At 38.9% G+C, this 17,749-nt stretch overlaps 1 protein-coding gene across 1 annotated transcript in view; it reads right to left on the bottom strand.

Annotated features, from left to right (window-relative positions):
• LOC111155324 (nicotinamide phosphoribosyltransferase) overlaps nucleotides 1–17,406 on the bottom strand; it is a 39,948-nt gene extending 22,542 nt beyond the window's left edge. Inside the window, exons 1-3 of the mRNA XM_022515465.1 lie at nucleotides 17,077–17,406; nucleotides 1,679–1,835; nucleotides 95–198 (exon numbers count right to left, since the gene is read on the bottom strand). Of these exons, the coding sequence (XP_022371173.1) occupies nucleotides 95–198; nucleotides 1,679–1,835; nucleotides 17,077–17,133 (318 nt within the window). The 5' untranslated portion in view covers nucleotides 17,134–17,406. The remainder of the gene's footprint in view (nucleotides 1–94; nucleotides 199–1,678; nucleotides 1,836–17,076) is intronic.
• Nucleotides 17,407–17,749: the final 343 nt, after the last annotated feature.

Here is a 17,749-nt window from a genome sequence, read left to right as displayed (position 1 = left end):
AAAAGTTATAATTACAGTCTTTTACTCAAATTCCTTTGTAAGAAATTTTGAACTAAAAGTAAAATCAAAGTAGAGCAAAACACATTTTTTTTACCTCAAGAATATAGTTCCATCCCTTTTCATTAAAGACATCATCCTGGAAATGCTCTCTATATACTTCTTTGGCTTCCTGGATCTTCTCTTTGGTCACTACTTTACCTGAAAAGACAAATTCCTCCTTTTTACATTTCTAAAGGCATTCTATAAGTTGCTGAGTTGCTGTAGGATCAATCTCTCTAGCTATTTCACCATTCTATGGATTAAAAAACCAAGAACTGAGAGGTTAAATAATCACCCAGAGTCAACCGCACAGCCAGAAAAGGAATTTGCCCTTCTGCTTGTTCACTCTAAGCATATATGGTTAAGTTTTTATTTGAAAAGCAGATGTGCAGAAGAAATTATTGCACAAAAAGGATTTTTTAAAATCACAGTAATAAGTTAACTTCTAAGATGATTTATCACTGTAATGTATCTTCAAATTTGATACAGATAATTTTCGAGGTGAACCTTTTCACTTTATTCATAAAGGGTGTCTTCGGGGCCGATAATCCAATAATTTTCACAAGGACTAAGTGTTTGCTCCTCAAATACACTTTTAGTTATCTTTAGCTGTAAAATGAGGATAATAGTAGAGTACCTACTTATGGAATGACTTTGAGGACTAAGTGTGTTAAGACATATGAAGCACTTGGCATAATGCTGGCCTATAACAGGCAATTAACAGATCTGAGCTATAATTAATAATATTCTATAAAGTTTTTAAGCTATAGAACTGAAGTATGACATCAATCTTTAGGACTTTCTCTATATAAGGTCACTAGAAAACTCATTTAAAATATCTTGGGAAGTCTTACTGCAAAGGACTGTGGATATTCAAGTCGGTTTTCAATGGTATAACATATCTGAACTATCTGACCTTAAAACTGCCAAGATTACGGGAAAAGATTATCTTTGTAAAATTCAACTTAATCTGTGTTCATTTCTGAGACTATTTTTATTTGAAAAGGCTTCAGACATGAAATTTTCCAAAATGTATAAAAACCTTCGTGAACTTTTTTCACCCTAGAAATACCATTATAAAACAAACTGGATATTCAAATACAAAACTTGATCTTAGCCAAAAGCACGAGAAGTGATGGACTTTCAAATACAAAAGCACAGAAATTATTTTGGGTTTTTTTCCATTTTAAAACCTATTTTAACTAAGGCCACAGTGTCAGGCAGTTCTGAAAAATAGGCTTTTAAGATAAAACAGACTATGACAAAAATATTCTAATTGCTACCATAATTCAAAATGAATTCCTAGATGAATAATGAATCCTTTACTGTGAATTAATAACTTAAATATATAAACATACCAGGTTAGCCTCAGAAAATTATTGACTTTTCTAAACTTACTCCCGAATTAGTTTCAGAAAATCTTTCTCATATTTAGAATAAGCCCATACACCAAAGTTTAAGATTTAATGCATTCAAATTAACAGAGTTTTTTTACAATTCCAAAATAACACCTGAAACAGTCAAAATAGTTAAGTAAATGTCAAAATTTAACTATTTGAAATCACAGAATATAATATAGGAGAAAATTTATGAAGTGTTCATAAAAGCAGTGTTTTAAATGTACTAGGAAAAATAATACCTTTTAAGTACTTATTAAGAATGTACTGCAACCCATAAAATACTGTTTCCTCGTATTTCACCTTCTTTATTTTGGAGTTTTCTGTCTTCTTTTCACGGCATTCAAAGTAGGAATAAACTTTGCTTGTATTGGGTGGGTACTGTTTATAGTGAGTAACCTAAAGGAAAGAGAAATATTTAAGTTAGAGAACATCAGAACAGAATACAAATCATGGCAGAAAAGGCTTGAAATTATCTAAAACCAGAGAAACTACAGTTCTTATTTGCTACTGATCAGCTTCTTTTCCTAGCTGTAAAGAATACAGAAAGAAGCATCATACTTATCAGGATACTCTTAGTAGTTCATTCAGTTATCTTAATTTGAAAACCACAGGACAGCATTAAGTTTTATAAACAAATAAACTGAACTTAAAGAAGTATGAGACCTTTAATGGGATGGACCCTTGAAATGAAAGTTCGAAGAAAGGTATCTGATTTGGTCTTGGGGAATGGTCTTTCTTCAGGATAGAGAAATGTAGCTACCTGGGGTGGGGCATACCCATGATATAAAAAATGAACTGGAAGCAGAATTTGGTACTGCTACTATCCGAATGTGCTATATTTGATCAGTCAGTAGTCAATGACTCCCCATGACTCTACTTTGTATAGTGAGGCTGTGAGAATGACTCCCTCCAGTCTTCATAGTAACACTATGAAAACCTGGATGAAAGTAACAACAGCAGCAAATAAATAACTAACCAACCAACTAACTAAAGAAATAAATAAATAAGTCCTGTTTATAATATTACTGTTTCTCAAATTTCCTCTGAATTGGGAAATAAATCCCTGTCCAACGTAACATCGAATCTTTAGGAGTTGAAAAACATGAAGTATTATTTCTTTTCCATGAATTTGGATTGGAGTTACTCTTGAAAGTTAATATGTCTTTGTTTTAAGAAAAAAGTGAGTTCATTATAATTTGAATTTTCTTATATTTTAATGTTGTTAAAACATTCTACCAATAGAAAGTAACTGGAAGTATAATGTGTATGTGCTCTGTTGAAACAGTAGGAATGAAAATGCCTTAAAGGTTAAGGTACAGGGCAGTCAAGCAGATAATGGTGTAATGATCGCTGCAGAACAAGTTCCATGGATGACACTGTGAAGAACATAAACCATTCTTCCTGTTTAGCTCCGATCCTAAGTTTAGGGAAACCAATGCTTTCCTTGTTTGGATGCATAATCTTAAAGTAAAATGGCTTTAACCTAAAAAATATTTGTAGATTAGCATAAAAAAATCTAAAATAAATATACTCTATATAGAAGCAAAAAAAAAAATCACAAATGTTTAATAAATGTTTCTTCTCCAAAAGAAGCAACCTGGAACTCTATGAAAACAGCACCCTTATGCTGCTTGAAGGCAACCCGCATGAAGAATCTTAACCTTGGAGATAGAGACCAGGGTTTGGCTTGGGTTTTGTTTTTGTTTTTTATGTCAGAACCTAGAGACTGATACTACTGGAAGCTGAAGTAGTAGCTCAGTGAAATAACTAAAACAAAACCCAGAGCAGTTAAATCTATGAACCAATTCACCAAAATGCAAATATTTGAATGATACCCTAGTAATAAATAACTACTATTTCAACTACTTAAGAAACTGATTGGAAAAGGTTAACACCACCTAAAAATATACCCAAGATGTATATAAACATGAAAATGTCCAGTTTACAATGTAAGTGACTCCAACTCCTTTAGTGGGAATAAGCAGTGAGGTAGAAGAAAAGTCAACTCCAATGAAGTAAAAACCAAAGGTCTGGATCACATTATGCAAGCTCACAGAAGTCAGATTCATAGTTGTGACTCTCAGTAGTTTGACCTTTTTGCAGTTCAGATACTGAAAGGTGCATTTTATATAAATTTACTTTTTCTACACCATATTTAAAAGTATTAGAAGGCAAATAAATTATTTTCATCACCAGTCAAAAGCTGAATGAAAATGTCCCTAAACTATTTAACCCCATTTTGGCTTAAAAGTATACTAAAACTTTTTGATCATGCAAATACAGTTCCAGTTTTGGACAGTGAGTATGTTTAGAATTTCAAAGCTTTACTACTGCCATGTTCTTTAACTATGTACTTAAATCTCTACATAAATATTTGGAATGCTTCCCCTGAAAACAAATGTCATTAAAAACACAGAACTATCTAGACTGCTTCATCAGAAACTAAGTGTGACTTCTAAAATCTTTTTTGGAGAACTTTCGAGAACTGTTCTAGAATTTAGCTTTAGAAGCTAATTCTCAGGCAATTAACCACCTACCAATGAACACCCAATATATGTAAAGAGCCAAATAGTATGTTTGGATCTATTTATATTAGCTTATGCCATTGTTTTAATGGGAAAAAAATGTTTAAACAGAGCTTCTTAGTAAATATTATTCTAAGAATATAGCCAAAAGAAGATTTATAATGGTTCCAAGTTTTGCCAGGTTTACTAGCATTTTACTTTCTTCATTTTACTTTCTGCTAAACCGCTCTCTCAGAACCACTTGGAACCTTCACTAGAAAATGAGATGATACAACAGAAAATCAAATCATTAAATTGCTATTTTGCAAATAGTTTATTCACAAGTATATACTGTGTATCCACTATGTATCAGGCATTGTTTCAGGTACTGAGGATGGGGGAATAAAATGGACTAAGGTGGTTTTTAATTCTCAAAGGGCTAATAAGGGCTAGAAGGTCAGAGAAAAACATATAAATCAACAAAATAACTTCAGATCTAGATGTAGGTTGAAAAATTGAAAGAAAATGAGGGGCTAGAGGGGGTCTGATAAATTGCTGTAAAGACGGGGCCAGGAAGGCTTCTCTGAGATAGTGACAGGTGACAGGATCTAAACTACAAGATAGGAAATACACTGACTTAAGGGACGAACACAATATGTGTGGTTGGTACATGGAGAGTGGGGAGGAGGAGGAGGGAGTACATGGTAAGGTCACAGAGAGATCCAGGGACAAGACTGCATAAGGCTTGTATGCTACAGCAAGGAGCTTGAATATTACATCGAGTACAGTAGGCAGCCATTAGAATGTTTTAAGTGGGAATGAATATGATCTGATTCATATTTTATAAGGATCGACTTGACAGTGAGGTCAAGAATGGATTACAGGGTGACCAAAGAGGAAGCAGGACCATCAGATAAGAGGCTAAAGACTAGCTTAGGTGATAGAAGTGGCTCATTTGGAGGTAAAGGAGAATTAGGCTTATAGATTATATTTGGGGGGAGGAATTTTATGTTTCCTACATTTTTGGCTTGAGCAACTAGGTGAATAATGGGTGTCATTTACTGAGATGGGGAAGGCTGTGGAAGGAATGGACTAGGAAATCAAGAGCTCAGTTTTAAATATATCAAGTAATGCTAAGAAAGTTTCATAGTTTTCAAAATTGAACTACAAAAGGGGAGCTATTATATCATATTGGGTTTGTTTGTTTTTTTAAGCACTACTTGACTTCTATCAATAGAGAAAATGGTTCTACAATAAATTTAACATTATTTATAAGATGAAAATAGCTAACTTCTCATAATATCTTCAGCAAACCTTACTTCTAAAAATGTTTCCTAAACTAGAAAGATTTTCCTACAGCTAACAGAGCACTAGCAGTATACAAATACATATGTGGTAAAGAACACAGGCACATAGGAAAAAGTAGCTCTTTAAATAGAAGTTAATTTCACAGTCATGTGATTTACTTCATGAAAAGCTAAAGATTGTAATCAATCCCTAGGTTAAATATCCTTGTCCCAAGTATGACATGTAAAGAGAAATATGAGGGGTGCCTGGGTGGCTCAGTCAGTTAAGCATCTGACTCTTGATTTCAGCTCAGTACATAACCTCAGGGTTGTGAGATTGGGCCCTGTGTCGGGCTTGGTGCTGGGCAAAGAGCCTGCTCAAGAGTCTCTCTCTCCCTTTTCCTCTTTCCTCTTCTCCCCACCCCACTAAAAATAATAATAATGATGAAAAAATGAAGAGAAATATAAGAAATATTTAAGTTGCACAGAATCTTTCTGTAAGAGCAAACTCTTAAGTTTTTTTCTGAGCTTCTCCAGATTTCTCATAAAGTTGATCTGATATTTTTTCAAGAGTTTTCCTCTCACAATGGGATCACAAGACACCAAAGACAGCCACTACTAATCTACTTTATCAGTTACAATTTTAACAGCTAAGAAATGATCATAAGCCAACATTTTAACAGTACCATGTGTATATAAGAGCACATGGGAAAATATATATAATGACACAAGTAAGTTATATTATCTATATAATACGGCACTCAGAAGAGGATCCATTCTGCCTTACAATGGCTAAGACTTTCTGCCTTGTCAATGCTAATGTGCTAGAAATAGCAAAAAAATTAACTGATTCTTTATTATTTTCAATGTTATTTAAGATATCTCAAGCCTTAGAAATACTTCTATTGCCACAGAAAATAATTTTTTGCTATTTGACTTTTGAAGCAATAATAGCTTCAAAAGCAGGACTTAAAGATTTTTGGATTATATTTTGGGGTCTTCCAAATCAGCCATAATCATACTGCCCCTTCCCATAAACCTCTTAGCACAGAGTTCCTGATAGTTTGTACTTTTTTTTGCCACACCTTTGAAAAAGATGTAGTCAACTGACAAAGAGGACACCTGGTTCTGGTATCTTTGTTTTGTAAAATATTATATAATTACTACTGATCTAAGTTAATTTTCCTATCAAGTGTATTCGTGATTTACATATAGGATTTTATTTCTGTTGCCTGAGCTTTTCCTATAATTTATAATATAAAACTCACTGGAAAATTGCATTGTACAAATGTACACATAATCTCTGACATACAAACTACAACACTACTCCATTCCTCACAATGCTCAGGCCGCTGAGAGTCACTGTGACATAACTGAAGTGTCTGGTCAGAAGCAATGCAAAAGAAGCAACGATGAAAACAGGAACAGCTCAGACACTGGGCAGCTAAAGTTCCAGCCAGGACTAACTTGCCAGTAAAACTTGTCCCCAACTCTTTTTCCAAAAAGCCCAAACTTTTAAAGTTTGTTAATCTGCTATTAATGAGGCAGCAAAATCTCTAAAAAAAAAAAAAGCTACCTTGGGTGCCAAATCACCATACATAAATTATACAATCTTCTTTAACTTCTCTAAAACCAACTTTCACCCACCCTGGATTTTAAGAGACATCTTGTCTTTTACAATACTTTGGAGATCTTCAATGTTTATTAAATGAATTAATGAAAGTGGGCTGAGTTCCAGATAACCAGTTTAGAAATAACCTTTTGAGAAGCAACCCACACTGGACAGCACAATTCATAACAATGGGTGATGTGTAAATTGCTTAGAGATTACTACTGGACACTATATAATTTTTCAACTTAATTGTCAACATCTTCCATCTTAATATGCTAATAGGTAAAATGTTCAGAAATAAACTATACTCTCCTATAGTTTGTTACTAACATTATCTACATAGAAGTAAGGGAATGGAAAAAGGAATAGAAATGCACTTTTTAATGAGCCAGTTATTTGTAAACTAATCAATGGCTACCCCAGGGACAGGCAGTTGGTGGGGGTGGGGGTGGGGTGGTGGTGGTTGGGAGGGGAGCACCCAAACAAAAATCTGACTGGTCTCCTTTACAAAAAGTTCCAAATGCTTTTTAAGTACTGCAATGGCTAAAGCAGCCCAATACACAACATAAATACAACCCAGCAGATACTTTTACTTTATGCCATTTTGAAAATGATTAAACAAGAGCCCAGGATGAAAATGGGAGAAACAACTACATTAACCTGTTTCTCAGTTCCTTATTATGTATTTAAAATAGTATGAGATTACAGAAATGAATGTATTTTCCACCTTCCTCCTTTGGTCCGAATTGTCTTGAATCCCCCAGAGAGGATACAAGTAAAAACAATATAACCATGTTGTCATGAGCTTGGACACTACCCTACTACCTGCAAAAAACCTTTCTGTAGACTTTAGACAACAAACTATTCTTTCTTTAGTTTTACAAAAAGAAACCAGTAATATTTTCTCTTCCATCAACACATCTAAAACCACTAGGGTCCCTACTTACATTAACTGCCCAGTAGTTCGTAAGTACTGATAAGAATATGTAATAGTCTCATGGAATTGCCAAATGAAAATTTCATTGTTTCTAACCTCAGGATTATAATTTCTGTCTCTACTTCATCTAAGAAGATAAAAAGGTAAAAATGGAAATAGAACATATGAACCTGACTGAATCCTCTTGAGAGATTTTTGGGAAGGAAAAATGAAAAATCTTACTAAGATAAAAAACCTTTTTAAAAGAAATGTTTAAAATGATTTTATTTATTTATTTGAGAGAGAGTGTGTGCACACATGCAGGTGCACAAGCAGGGGTGGGGAGGGGCAAAGGGAGATGGAGAAGTGGGCTCCCACCTGAGCAGGGAGCCCAACACAAAGCTCAATCCCAGGACCCTGAGAGCAGAGCCAAAGGCAGATGCTTAACTGACTGAGCCCAGGAGCCCCAAGATGAAAATCTTAAAATGTTTCATATTAGACAAACTTGGAAGATGGTGGCAGAATAGGAGGACACAAGACTTGCCTCATCCCACAGCTAGATAACTATCTAATCAGCCTAAATACCCTAGAAACTGACCTGAAAACTGGCAGAACAAACACTACAATTAAAAGCAGAGAACACACCACATCAAAGAAGGTAGGGAGTACGGAGATAAGGTTTGGAAGAAATGGATCATGGTCGAGGCTGTGGAAGAGAGAAGGGAGAGAGAAAGGCTAGAGACAGACTAACACACAGGGGAGCACACCAAAATATGAATCCCCATAGCGACTGGCGTGGAAAGCAAGAGGAGCCAAATTTCGTTGAGTTCTTTCAATTAGCAGGGCTTAAAGCCCTGAGTTTTAAAGGTCAGCAGGCTTGGCTATTAGAGCCCAGAGGACACTGCACTGCTCTCAGAAAGAAGGCAAGTCAAATAGCCCATGAACACAGCATGGAAACAGTGCTCTGAAGAGAGCCTGGAGTAGACAGTGGAGAGGTTATCTGCTCATCTTGGAGCATGTCCTAGAGGGGCAGCGTGAGATCCCTCTAGGAATAAAGGAACTGGCAGGAGCCATTTCCCTCTCCCTGCCCCTAGCACAAACACAGGACCACCTATGGGAACCAGGGCAGCATCCACATTCCCTACCTAACTTCCTTCCACCAACCCCCCCTGCACCATGCTTGAGTGGAACTGCCCCTCCCAGTCACATCTGCGTCAGTCCTAGCACTGTGGGCCCCCTCATCCAGACCAGCCCAAACCCCTGCTCATACAGTGCCTCCAGAGACGGGAGACTTGCAGGGTTTCAATTCCAGTGGCAGTGGCAACAGGCCTCATTCCATAAGCAGAACAGAGCACACCTAGTTAAAACGTGCTGCATTCAGCCAGGGATCAAACATTGCCTGAAACAAGCAAAGACAGGGGCTTCTGGGTGGCTCAGTGGGTTAAAGCCTCTGCCTTTGGCTCAGGTCATGATCCCGGTGTCCTGGGATCGAGCCCCGCATCAGCTCAGGTCATGATCCCGGTGTCCTGGGATCGAGCCCCGCATCGGGCTCTCTGCTCAGCGGGGAGCCTGCTTCCTCCTCTCTCTCTGCCTGCCTCTCTGCCCACTTGTGATCTCTGTCTGTCAAATGAATGAACAGAATCTTTGAAAAAACAAAACAAAAAAAAACAAGCAAAGACAGCCTCTGCAGATGACTGGCCTGAAGGATAAAGTGGCCAGGTATAACAGTTGAGCACATGTAGCACACACTGGAGACACTCCCAGAAGTGTCAGGCCCTGGGGAACAGGGGACACTACATGGCATGACACTACAGGACCTCTTCTTTGTTTCCCTCAAGATCAGGAGATGTAGCTGATTTTCCTAATGATACACAGAAGCAGGCACAGAGACTAAGACAAAAAATGAGAAGACAAACTTGACCCAAATGAAAGAACAAGACAAGGCCATGGGTAGAGATCTAAGTGAAACAGATACATGTAACATGCCAGATACAGAATTTAAAGTAGTGATCATTAAAATACTCCCTGGACTTGAGAAAAGAGTGGAAAGCATCAGTGAGACCAATTACACAGAAATAAGGAATAACATAGCAGAGATAAAGGGCTCAATAAACAAAATAAGAAACATGCTTAATGGAATGAAAAGCACGCTGGAAGAAGCAGAGGAACAAATTAATGACCTAGAAGACAGAGTAATGGAAAGTAATCAAGAACAAAAGAGAGAAAAAATAATTATGCAAAACGAGAATGGACATAAGGAACTCAGTGACTCCATCAAATGTATTAACATTCATATTCTGGGAGTCCCAGAAGGAGACAGCGAAAGGGGAAAATTTTTATTTGAAGAAATAATAGCTGAAAATTTCCCTCAAACTGGGGAAGAAAATAGACATTCAGATCCAGGAGAAATGGAGCAACCCCCCCCACCCCAAAAACCTCAATAAAAGCAGATCCACAGCAAGACATACAGTAATTAAATTGGCAAAATACAGTGATTAACTGTTTTTAAAGCAGCAGGACAAAATATAGTCACATACAAGGGAAACCCCATAAGGCTATCCGCAGATAATTCAGAAGCAATTTTCTAAGCCAGAAGAGCATGATATATTCGAAGTGCCTGAATGGGAAACATCTGCAGCCAAGAAAACTATCCAGCAAGGCTATCGTTCAGAATAGAAAGAGAGATAAAAAGAGTTTCTCAGATAAAGACTAAATGAGCTCATGATCACTAAACCAGCCCTGCAAGAAATATTAAAGGGGAATCTCTGAGTGGAACACACAGACCAAAAGTGATAGTATAAAGGTAGAAAATAAAGTTAAGTGGCCATCAACTTAATATAGACTGCTAAATGCCAAAGAGATTACATACAAACGTAACGGTAAGCACAAACATAAAACTGCTAATACGCAAAGAATAAAGACAAAGAAATCCAAATATATCACTAAAGAAAACCAGCAGACCATAAGGGAGAAAGATAAGAAGAGATCAGAGAAAGTCATCAGAAACAACTGCCCCCCACCAAAATAAATAAAATGCATCTATCGATAATTACTTTGAATGTAAATGGACTAAACACTCCAATCAAAAGGCATGACCTGACAGAAGGGATTTAAAAAAAAAAAAGAGCTAGATCCATCTACATCCTGCCTATAAGAGACTCCTTTTAGACCTAAAGACACTTGCAAATTGAAAGTGAGGGTATGGAGAAACATCTATCATGCAAATGGAGGTCAAAAGAAAGCCAGAGTAGCAATACTTTTATTGGACAAATTAGACTTTAAAACAAAGACTATAACAGGAGACAAAGAAAGCCACTATATAATAATAAAGGGGACAATCCAACCAGAAGATATAACAAGTGTAAATATTTATGCACCAGACATAGGAATACCAAATACATAAAAGTTAATAACAAATATAAAGGAACTAATGGAAAACAATACAATAATAATAGGGAACTTTAACATCCTACATACATCAATGTACTGACCATCTAAACAGAAAAGCAATAAGGAAACAATGCTTTGAACGAACAGATGGATTTAACAGATAAATTCATAACATTCCATGCTAAAACAGCAGAACACATATTCTTTTCAACTGCACACAGAACATTCTCCAGAATAGAATACATATTAGGCCACAAAACAAGCCTCAACAAATTCAAGATCGAAGTCATACCATGCCATCTTTTCCGACTGCAACACTATGAAACTGGAAGTCAAACATAAGAAAAAATCTGGCAAGATGACAAATACATGGAAGTTAAATAACATGCTACTCAACAATGATGGATCAATGAGGAAATCAAAAAATAAATTAAAAAGTACATGGAAACAAAATGAAAACACGATGGTCGCAAACCTTTGGGATGCAACAAAAACAATTCTAAGAGGCAAGTTTGTAGCAATATAAGATTATCTCAAAAAGCAAGAAAAATCTCAAATAAACATCCAATCTTACACCTAAAGGAGCTAGGAAAAACAACAACAAACAAAATCTAAAAACATTAGAAGGAAGGAAATAATACAGATTACAGCAGAAATAAATGATACAGAAATTTAAAAAAATAATGGAATAGGGCAATGAAACCAGGAGCTGATTCTTTGAAGAACTCAACAAAACTGATGAACTGCCAAGACTCAAGAAAAAAAGAGAAAGGACTCAAATAAATAAAATCACAAATGAGAGAGGAGAAATAACAACTGACACCACAGAAATACAAACACATATAAGAGAATATCATGAAAAACTATATGCCAACAAACTGGTTAGAGCCTAGAAGAAATGGCTAAATTTCTAGAAATATATAAACTACAAAACTGAAACAGGATGAAATAGAAAATTAGAAAAAAGTGATTATTAGCAAAGAAACTGAGTCAGCAAAAAAACCAAAACAAACAAAGAAAAAAACCCTAAAAAATCAAAAGTCCAGGACCAGATGGGTTTACAGGAAAATTTTAGCAAGTATTTAAAGAAGAGTTAGTATTATTCTTCTCCAAACATCCCAAAGAAGTAAAAAAGAAAGGAAAACTTCCAGATTCATTCTAGGAGTCCAGCATCACCCTGATACCAAAACCAGATAAACACACCACTAAAAAAGAGAACTACAGGCCAATATCCCTGTTGAACACAGATACAAAAATCCTCAACAAAATACCAGCACACCGAATCCAATAATACATTAAAAAAGTTATTCACCACAATCAAGTGGGTATTATTCCTGGGTTGCAAGGGTGGTTGAATATTTGCAAATCAATCAACGTGATACATCACATCAATAAGAGAAAGGGTAAGAACCATATGGTCATTTCAACTGATGCAGAAAAAGCATTTTGACAAAGTACAAGGTATGATAAAAACCCTCCACAAAGCAGGTTTAGGGGGAACATACCTCAACATAATAAAGGCCATATCTGAAAAACCCATAGCGAATATCATCCTCAATGGGGAAAACTGAGAGCTTTTCCCCTAAGGTTTGGAACAAGACAAGGATATCCACTCTCACTACTTTTATTCAGCATATTACCAGAAATCCATACCACAGCAGTCAGACCAGAAAAAGGAATAAAAGGCATCCAAATTGGTAAAGAAGTCAAACATTCACTATTTGCAAATAAATGAAACCATATATAGAAAACCCAAAAGACTCCATCAAAGAACAACTATAACTGATAAACCAATTCAGTGAAGTTGCGCAGGATACAAAATCAATGTACAGAAATCTTGCACTTCTATACACCAATACTGAAGCAGCAGCAGGAGAAATTAAAACAATCCCATTTACATTGGTACCCAAAATAATAAGATACCTAGGAATAAATCTAACCAAAGATGTGAAAAACCTATACTCTAAGAACTATAAACAGTGATGAAAGAAACTGAAGAGGACACAAAGAAAGGGAAAGACATTCCATGCTTATGGATTGGAAGAATAAATATTGTTAAAATGTCTATACTACCCAATGCAATTCACACATTTAATGCAATCTCAATAAAAATCCCAACAGTATTTTTCATAGAAGCAGAACAATCAATTCTAAAATTTGTATGGAACCACAAAAGACCCTGAGTAGCCAAAGCAATCTTGAAACAGAAAAGCAAAGCTGGAGATATCACAATTTTGGAGTTCAAGATATATTACAAAGCTGTAGTAATCAAAACAGTATTGTACTAGCAAAAAGTAGATACATAGATCAATGGAACAGAAAAGAAAGCCTAGAAATAAACCCGTAACTACATGGTCAATTAATCTTCGACAAAACAGGAAAAAATATCCAGTGGAAAAAAGTCTCTTTAACAAATGGTGTTGGGAAAACTGGACAGCTACGCACAAAGAATGAAACTGGACCACTTTCTTGTACCATACAAAAAAATAAATTCAAAATGGACTAACAACCTAAACGTGAGACCTACAACCATAAAAATCGTAGAAAAGAACATGGGCAGTAACTTCTTGACATCAACCAAAGCAACTTCTGGTTGCTAGGTATACTGCTAGGTATGTTTCCTGAGGCAAGGGAAACAAAAGCAAAAATAAACTATTGGGACTACATCTCAAAAAGCTTCTGCACAGCAAACAATCAACAAAACTAGAAGACAGCCTACTGGATGGGGGAATGTCATTTGCAAATGACGTGTCCTACAAAGGGTCAATATCCAAATTATATAAAGAACTTATACAACTCAACACCCACAAAACAAATCATCCACTTTCAAAAATGGATGGAAGACATGAACAGACAGTTCTCCAATGAAGACATACAGATGGCCAAAAGACACATGAAAAGATCCTCAACATCACTTACCATCAGGGAAATGCAAATCAAAACTATAATGAGATATCACCTCACACCTGTCAAAATGGCTAAAATCAACAACACAAGAAACAACAGGTGTAGGCGAGGATGTGGAAGAAAAGGAACCCTCTTGCACTGTTGGTGGGAATGCAAACTGGTGCAGCCAATCTGGAAAACAGTATGGAGATTCCTCAAAATGTTAAACATGCAGCTACCCTACAATCCAGTAATTTTTACAACTGGATACTTACCTCCAAAATACAAAACACTAATACAAAGGGATACATGCACCCCTATGTTTATAGAGTATTATTTACAATAGCCAAGATATGGAAGCAGCCCAAGTGCCCTTGACTGATGAAAAGAGGGATGGTATACACACACACACACACACACACACACACACACACACACACTGGATTACTGAGCCATAAAAAAGAATGAAATCTTACCATTTGCTATGACATGGATGGAGCTAGAGAGTATCATGCTAACTAAGCAAAACACATCAGTTAAAGAAAGACATACTATAAGATTTCACTCACACGTGGAATTTAAGAAACAAAACAAACGAGCAAAGGGAAAAAAAAAGAGAGAGAGAGAGAGAGAGATAAACCAAGAAACGGGCTCTTAAATATGGAGAACAGGGTTACCAGAGAGGAGGTGGGTGAGGGGATGGGTTAAACGTGATGGGGATAAAGGAATGCACTTGTCCTGATTAGAACTGGGTGATGATACCGAAGTGTTGAATCACTGTATTGTACACCCTCAACACATCTACACTGTATGTTACCTAGCTAGAATTAAACCAAAGTCTTAAAACCACATATAAGAAAATAAAAAGGTTTCACATGAGAAACATAAAATATATTGGTCTGATTTGAAAATGGGCAGGAATACACTTTATGAAATAGGTGCAAATTCTTTTTTTTTTTAAATATATATATTTTTTTATTTATTTGACAGAGAGAGATCACAAGTGGAGAGAGAGAGAGAGAGAGAGAGGAAGAAGCAGGCTCCCTGCCTAGCAGAGAGCCGGATGCGGGACTTGATCCCAGGACCCTGAGATCATGACCTGAGCTGAAGGCAGAGGCTTAACCCACTGAGCCACCCAGGCAGCCCTGAAATAGGTGCAAATTCTAACAGTGCATTACATATGCCCTGCTAGGAGATTAGAAAACTTTAAGGTAAATCACTCTTCTAATTAAAAGCATCCCAGAAAACTGATGTTAAGGCAATTTTACATTCGTTATGTATAATAGCTAGAGGAAGTAGAAGTAGAGAAGTAGAAACTAAAAGAGTTTGTACTCCTTTTGTTTTTAAAAGACTAATCAACTTGTTTACATTTCCCATTTCCAACCAAATCATTAATTGCTACATTAAAAAAACTTGGAAATCATTTTAAAGATTTAATTAGGAAAAAAATTGGCGGAAGAAATTTAGTTAAGAAAAAACTATTAATGAGACCATTGTGAAATCACTACTGAAGATACTCAAAACACTAGGAAAAAGACAAGAGAAAGTTTTAAGGTCATGTAAACCATACTTGATAATACTTTGATCTCCTTGCAATGCTGTAGATTTCCACTTTAAAATTCTATTTAAAAGACTACTTGTTAAAGAAACTTGGCTCTATTTTAAAAAAGTACCCATCTGAATTATCTTAAGTAGAATCTTAAGGCGATTGGGAAGAAATGAACAAAACAGAATGTAAGTAAAATGGGATTCTCCAAAATTTTTAAGGAAATATTTAAGGAAAGAAACAAAAAGCAAAAGTTCTCAACAAAAACCAACAATATGAGAGCATCATGCTTTCCTTCATATTCCAAACCACCACGTTAAGTAAATACTAAAATTTATTTTGTTCAAGTGGGGTGTCTGGCCTGACATTTCATCTTTCAAGTGTCTGGCCAACAAAGCTTAGCAAAGTATAGTTCAGTTTACTTCATGTAATTTGGAACCTAGGGGAAAGAACATTTGCCAGATTTTCCTCTCATCATTCTTTCCTTTACTAATTTGTGTGAGTTTCAAACAAAAGTAATGCGGCATCAATACCCTCAAGTGTCCAATAAGCTTATTAACACAAACGTGTCATTTCTCTGTGAGTTCTCTAGGGTTAAAACTACAATTCATTTAACTCGTGTTTTCACTTTCCTTTTCACAGAAATCCTGTAGTGGCCCTAATGGAATGAGGGCAGCCTACCGGCCTCTACAACAAGGGATAAGGAGTATGAGTGATCACCAGGAGCCAAGGAGTTTGAAACGGAGCCCAGCGGAGTGGGCCGGGGGAATCCAGCACGTCTACTGGGGGCAGTTAAGTGTCCTCCACACCCCGTCCATAGGCAGAAGAACGTGGCCGGCTGCTGCGGCACCCTACTAGGTCCTCGCCCACCTCTTTCTCGGGAAGGGACGTACCTGGCCAGTAAGGGGGGAGCGCACTCGATTCAGCTTTTAGGGGAAAACCCACTTCTCAAACCCCATTCCTTTTCTGCACGGCCGAGCCCCAGGGGCCGTTACCTAACACCCGCTCCTCCGGCGACCTTTCGCCAGGCTGGCCCTGCCCGACCCGGCCCAAGGCCAAAAGGCCGCGCTCCCGGGGAAGGCGTGCGCTCGGCCGCGGACGCCCAAGCCTCCCTGGCCCCGACCCCGCCATGGCCTCTCCAGCCGCGAGCCGGGACCGGGAACCCAGAGCCCCGCGTCCCGCGCCTGTGGCTGGCGGGCGGGCGGCGCCGGCTCCGGCCCGCCTCAGCCCCTCGCCGCGCCCCCCCACACCACGCACCTCAAAGCCCCGCCTCCTGCCGTCCATCCCTCCATCCCTCCTCCATCCACCTCCTCCCCACTGCGGCGCCGGCTTCACCTGCCTCAGCCCGCCGCCGCCGCCGCCGCCGCCCGGCTGTTCCTTCCCTCGGGATCGTGCCGCGCCACGACCCCAGAGCGGCGCCCCCAGCCCCACAGCCCCGCGCTTGTCCCGGACGCGCCCTCTCCTTCTCCTTCACCTGCCCCCGCCCCGAACCTCTACCTTGTAGGAGTCGGTGGCCAGGAGGATGTTGAACTCGGCGTCTGCCGCAGCATTCATCTCGGGCGGAGTGTGAGGGCCACGCGCCGCGAGGTAGCCGGCGCGGCGGCGAGGAAGGAGAAAAATGGGCTTCACCGCGCTCCGTTGCTTAAGTCACCGCTCGGTCGGAGGGGCGGGGGAGAGGAGGGAGAAGAGGAGTGGGGAGGAGGGGCCACAGAAGGGCGGGCCCGGGAGCAGTGACGCGGCGGGGGGTGGTGGCGCCGGTAGCTATCGAGCTCTCAGCCCAGGGACTCCGACCGACTCCTCACCTCGGCTCCCCACCCCCGCCCCCGCCCCCGCCCCCGCCCCCGCCCCCGCCCCATTACCCCATTACCCCGGAGGGGACGCGAGGGGCGGGGCACGGCCGCGCGTGCGCAGCGCGAGAGGGGGCGGGGCTGGGGGGGTAGAGGACGTGAGGCACGCGCTCTTTCTCCGGGACGCCAGCTCCGGGAAAGTGGAGGCTTCCGGGCAGTCCCGGTGTGGGACCCGCGTCCCTGCGTTGATTTCATTTCCCGGCACCGCGGAACGGAGAGCGGCGGGAGGGGGAATTCCCAGCCTCGCCCCTCCTGCGATTAGCGGGTTCGTCCGCCTGGCTGACACCTTCCTGTCCTACCCTGTCCTGGCTCGTTTTCTGAGT

Source organism: Enhydra lutris, unplaced genomic scaffold (genome assembly GCF_002288905.1).
Source record: "Enhydra lutris kenyoni isolate GAN:26980312 unplaced genomic scaffold, ASM228890v2 scaffoldscaffold40, whole genome shotgun sequence".
NCBI classification, from domain to species: Eukaryota; Metazoa; Chordata; class Mammalia; order Carnivora; family Mustelidae; genus Enhydra; species Enhydra lutris.
The sequence above is the reverse complement of the archived record's forward strand: the minus strand, read 5'-3'. Positions and strand labels throughout refer to the sequence as shown.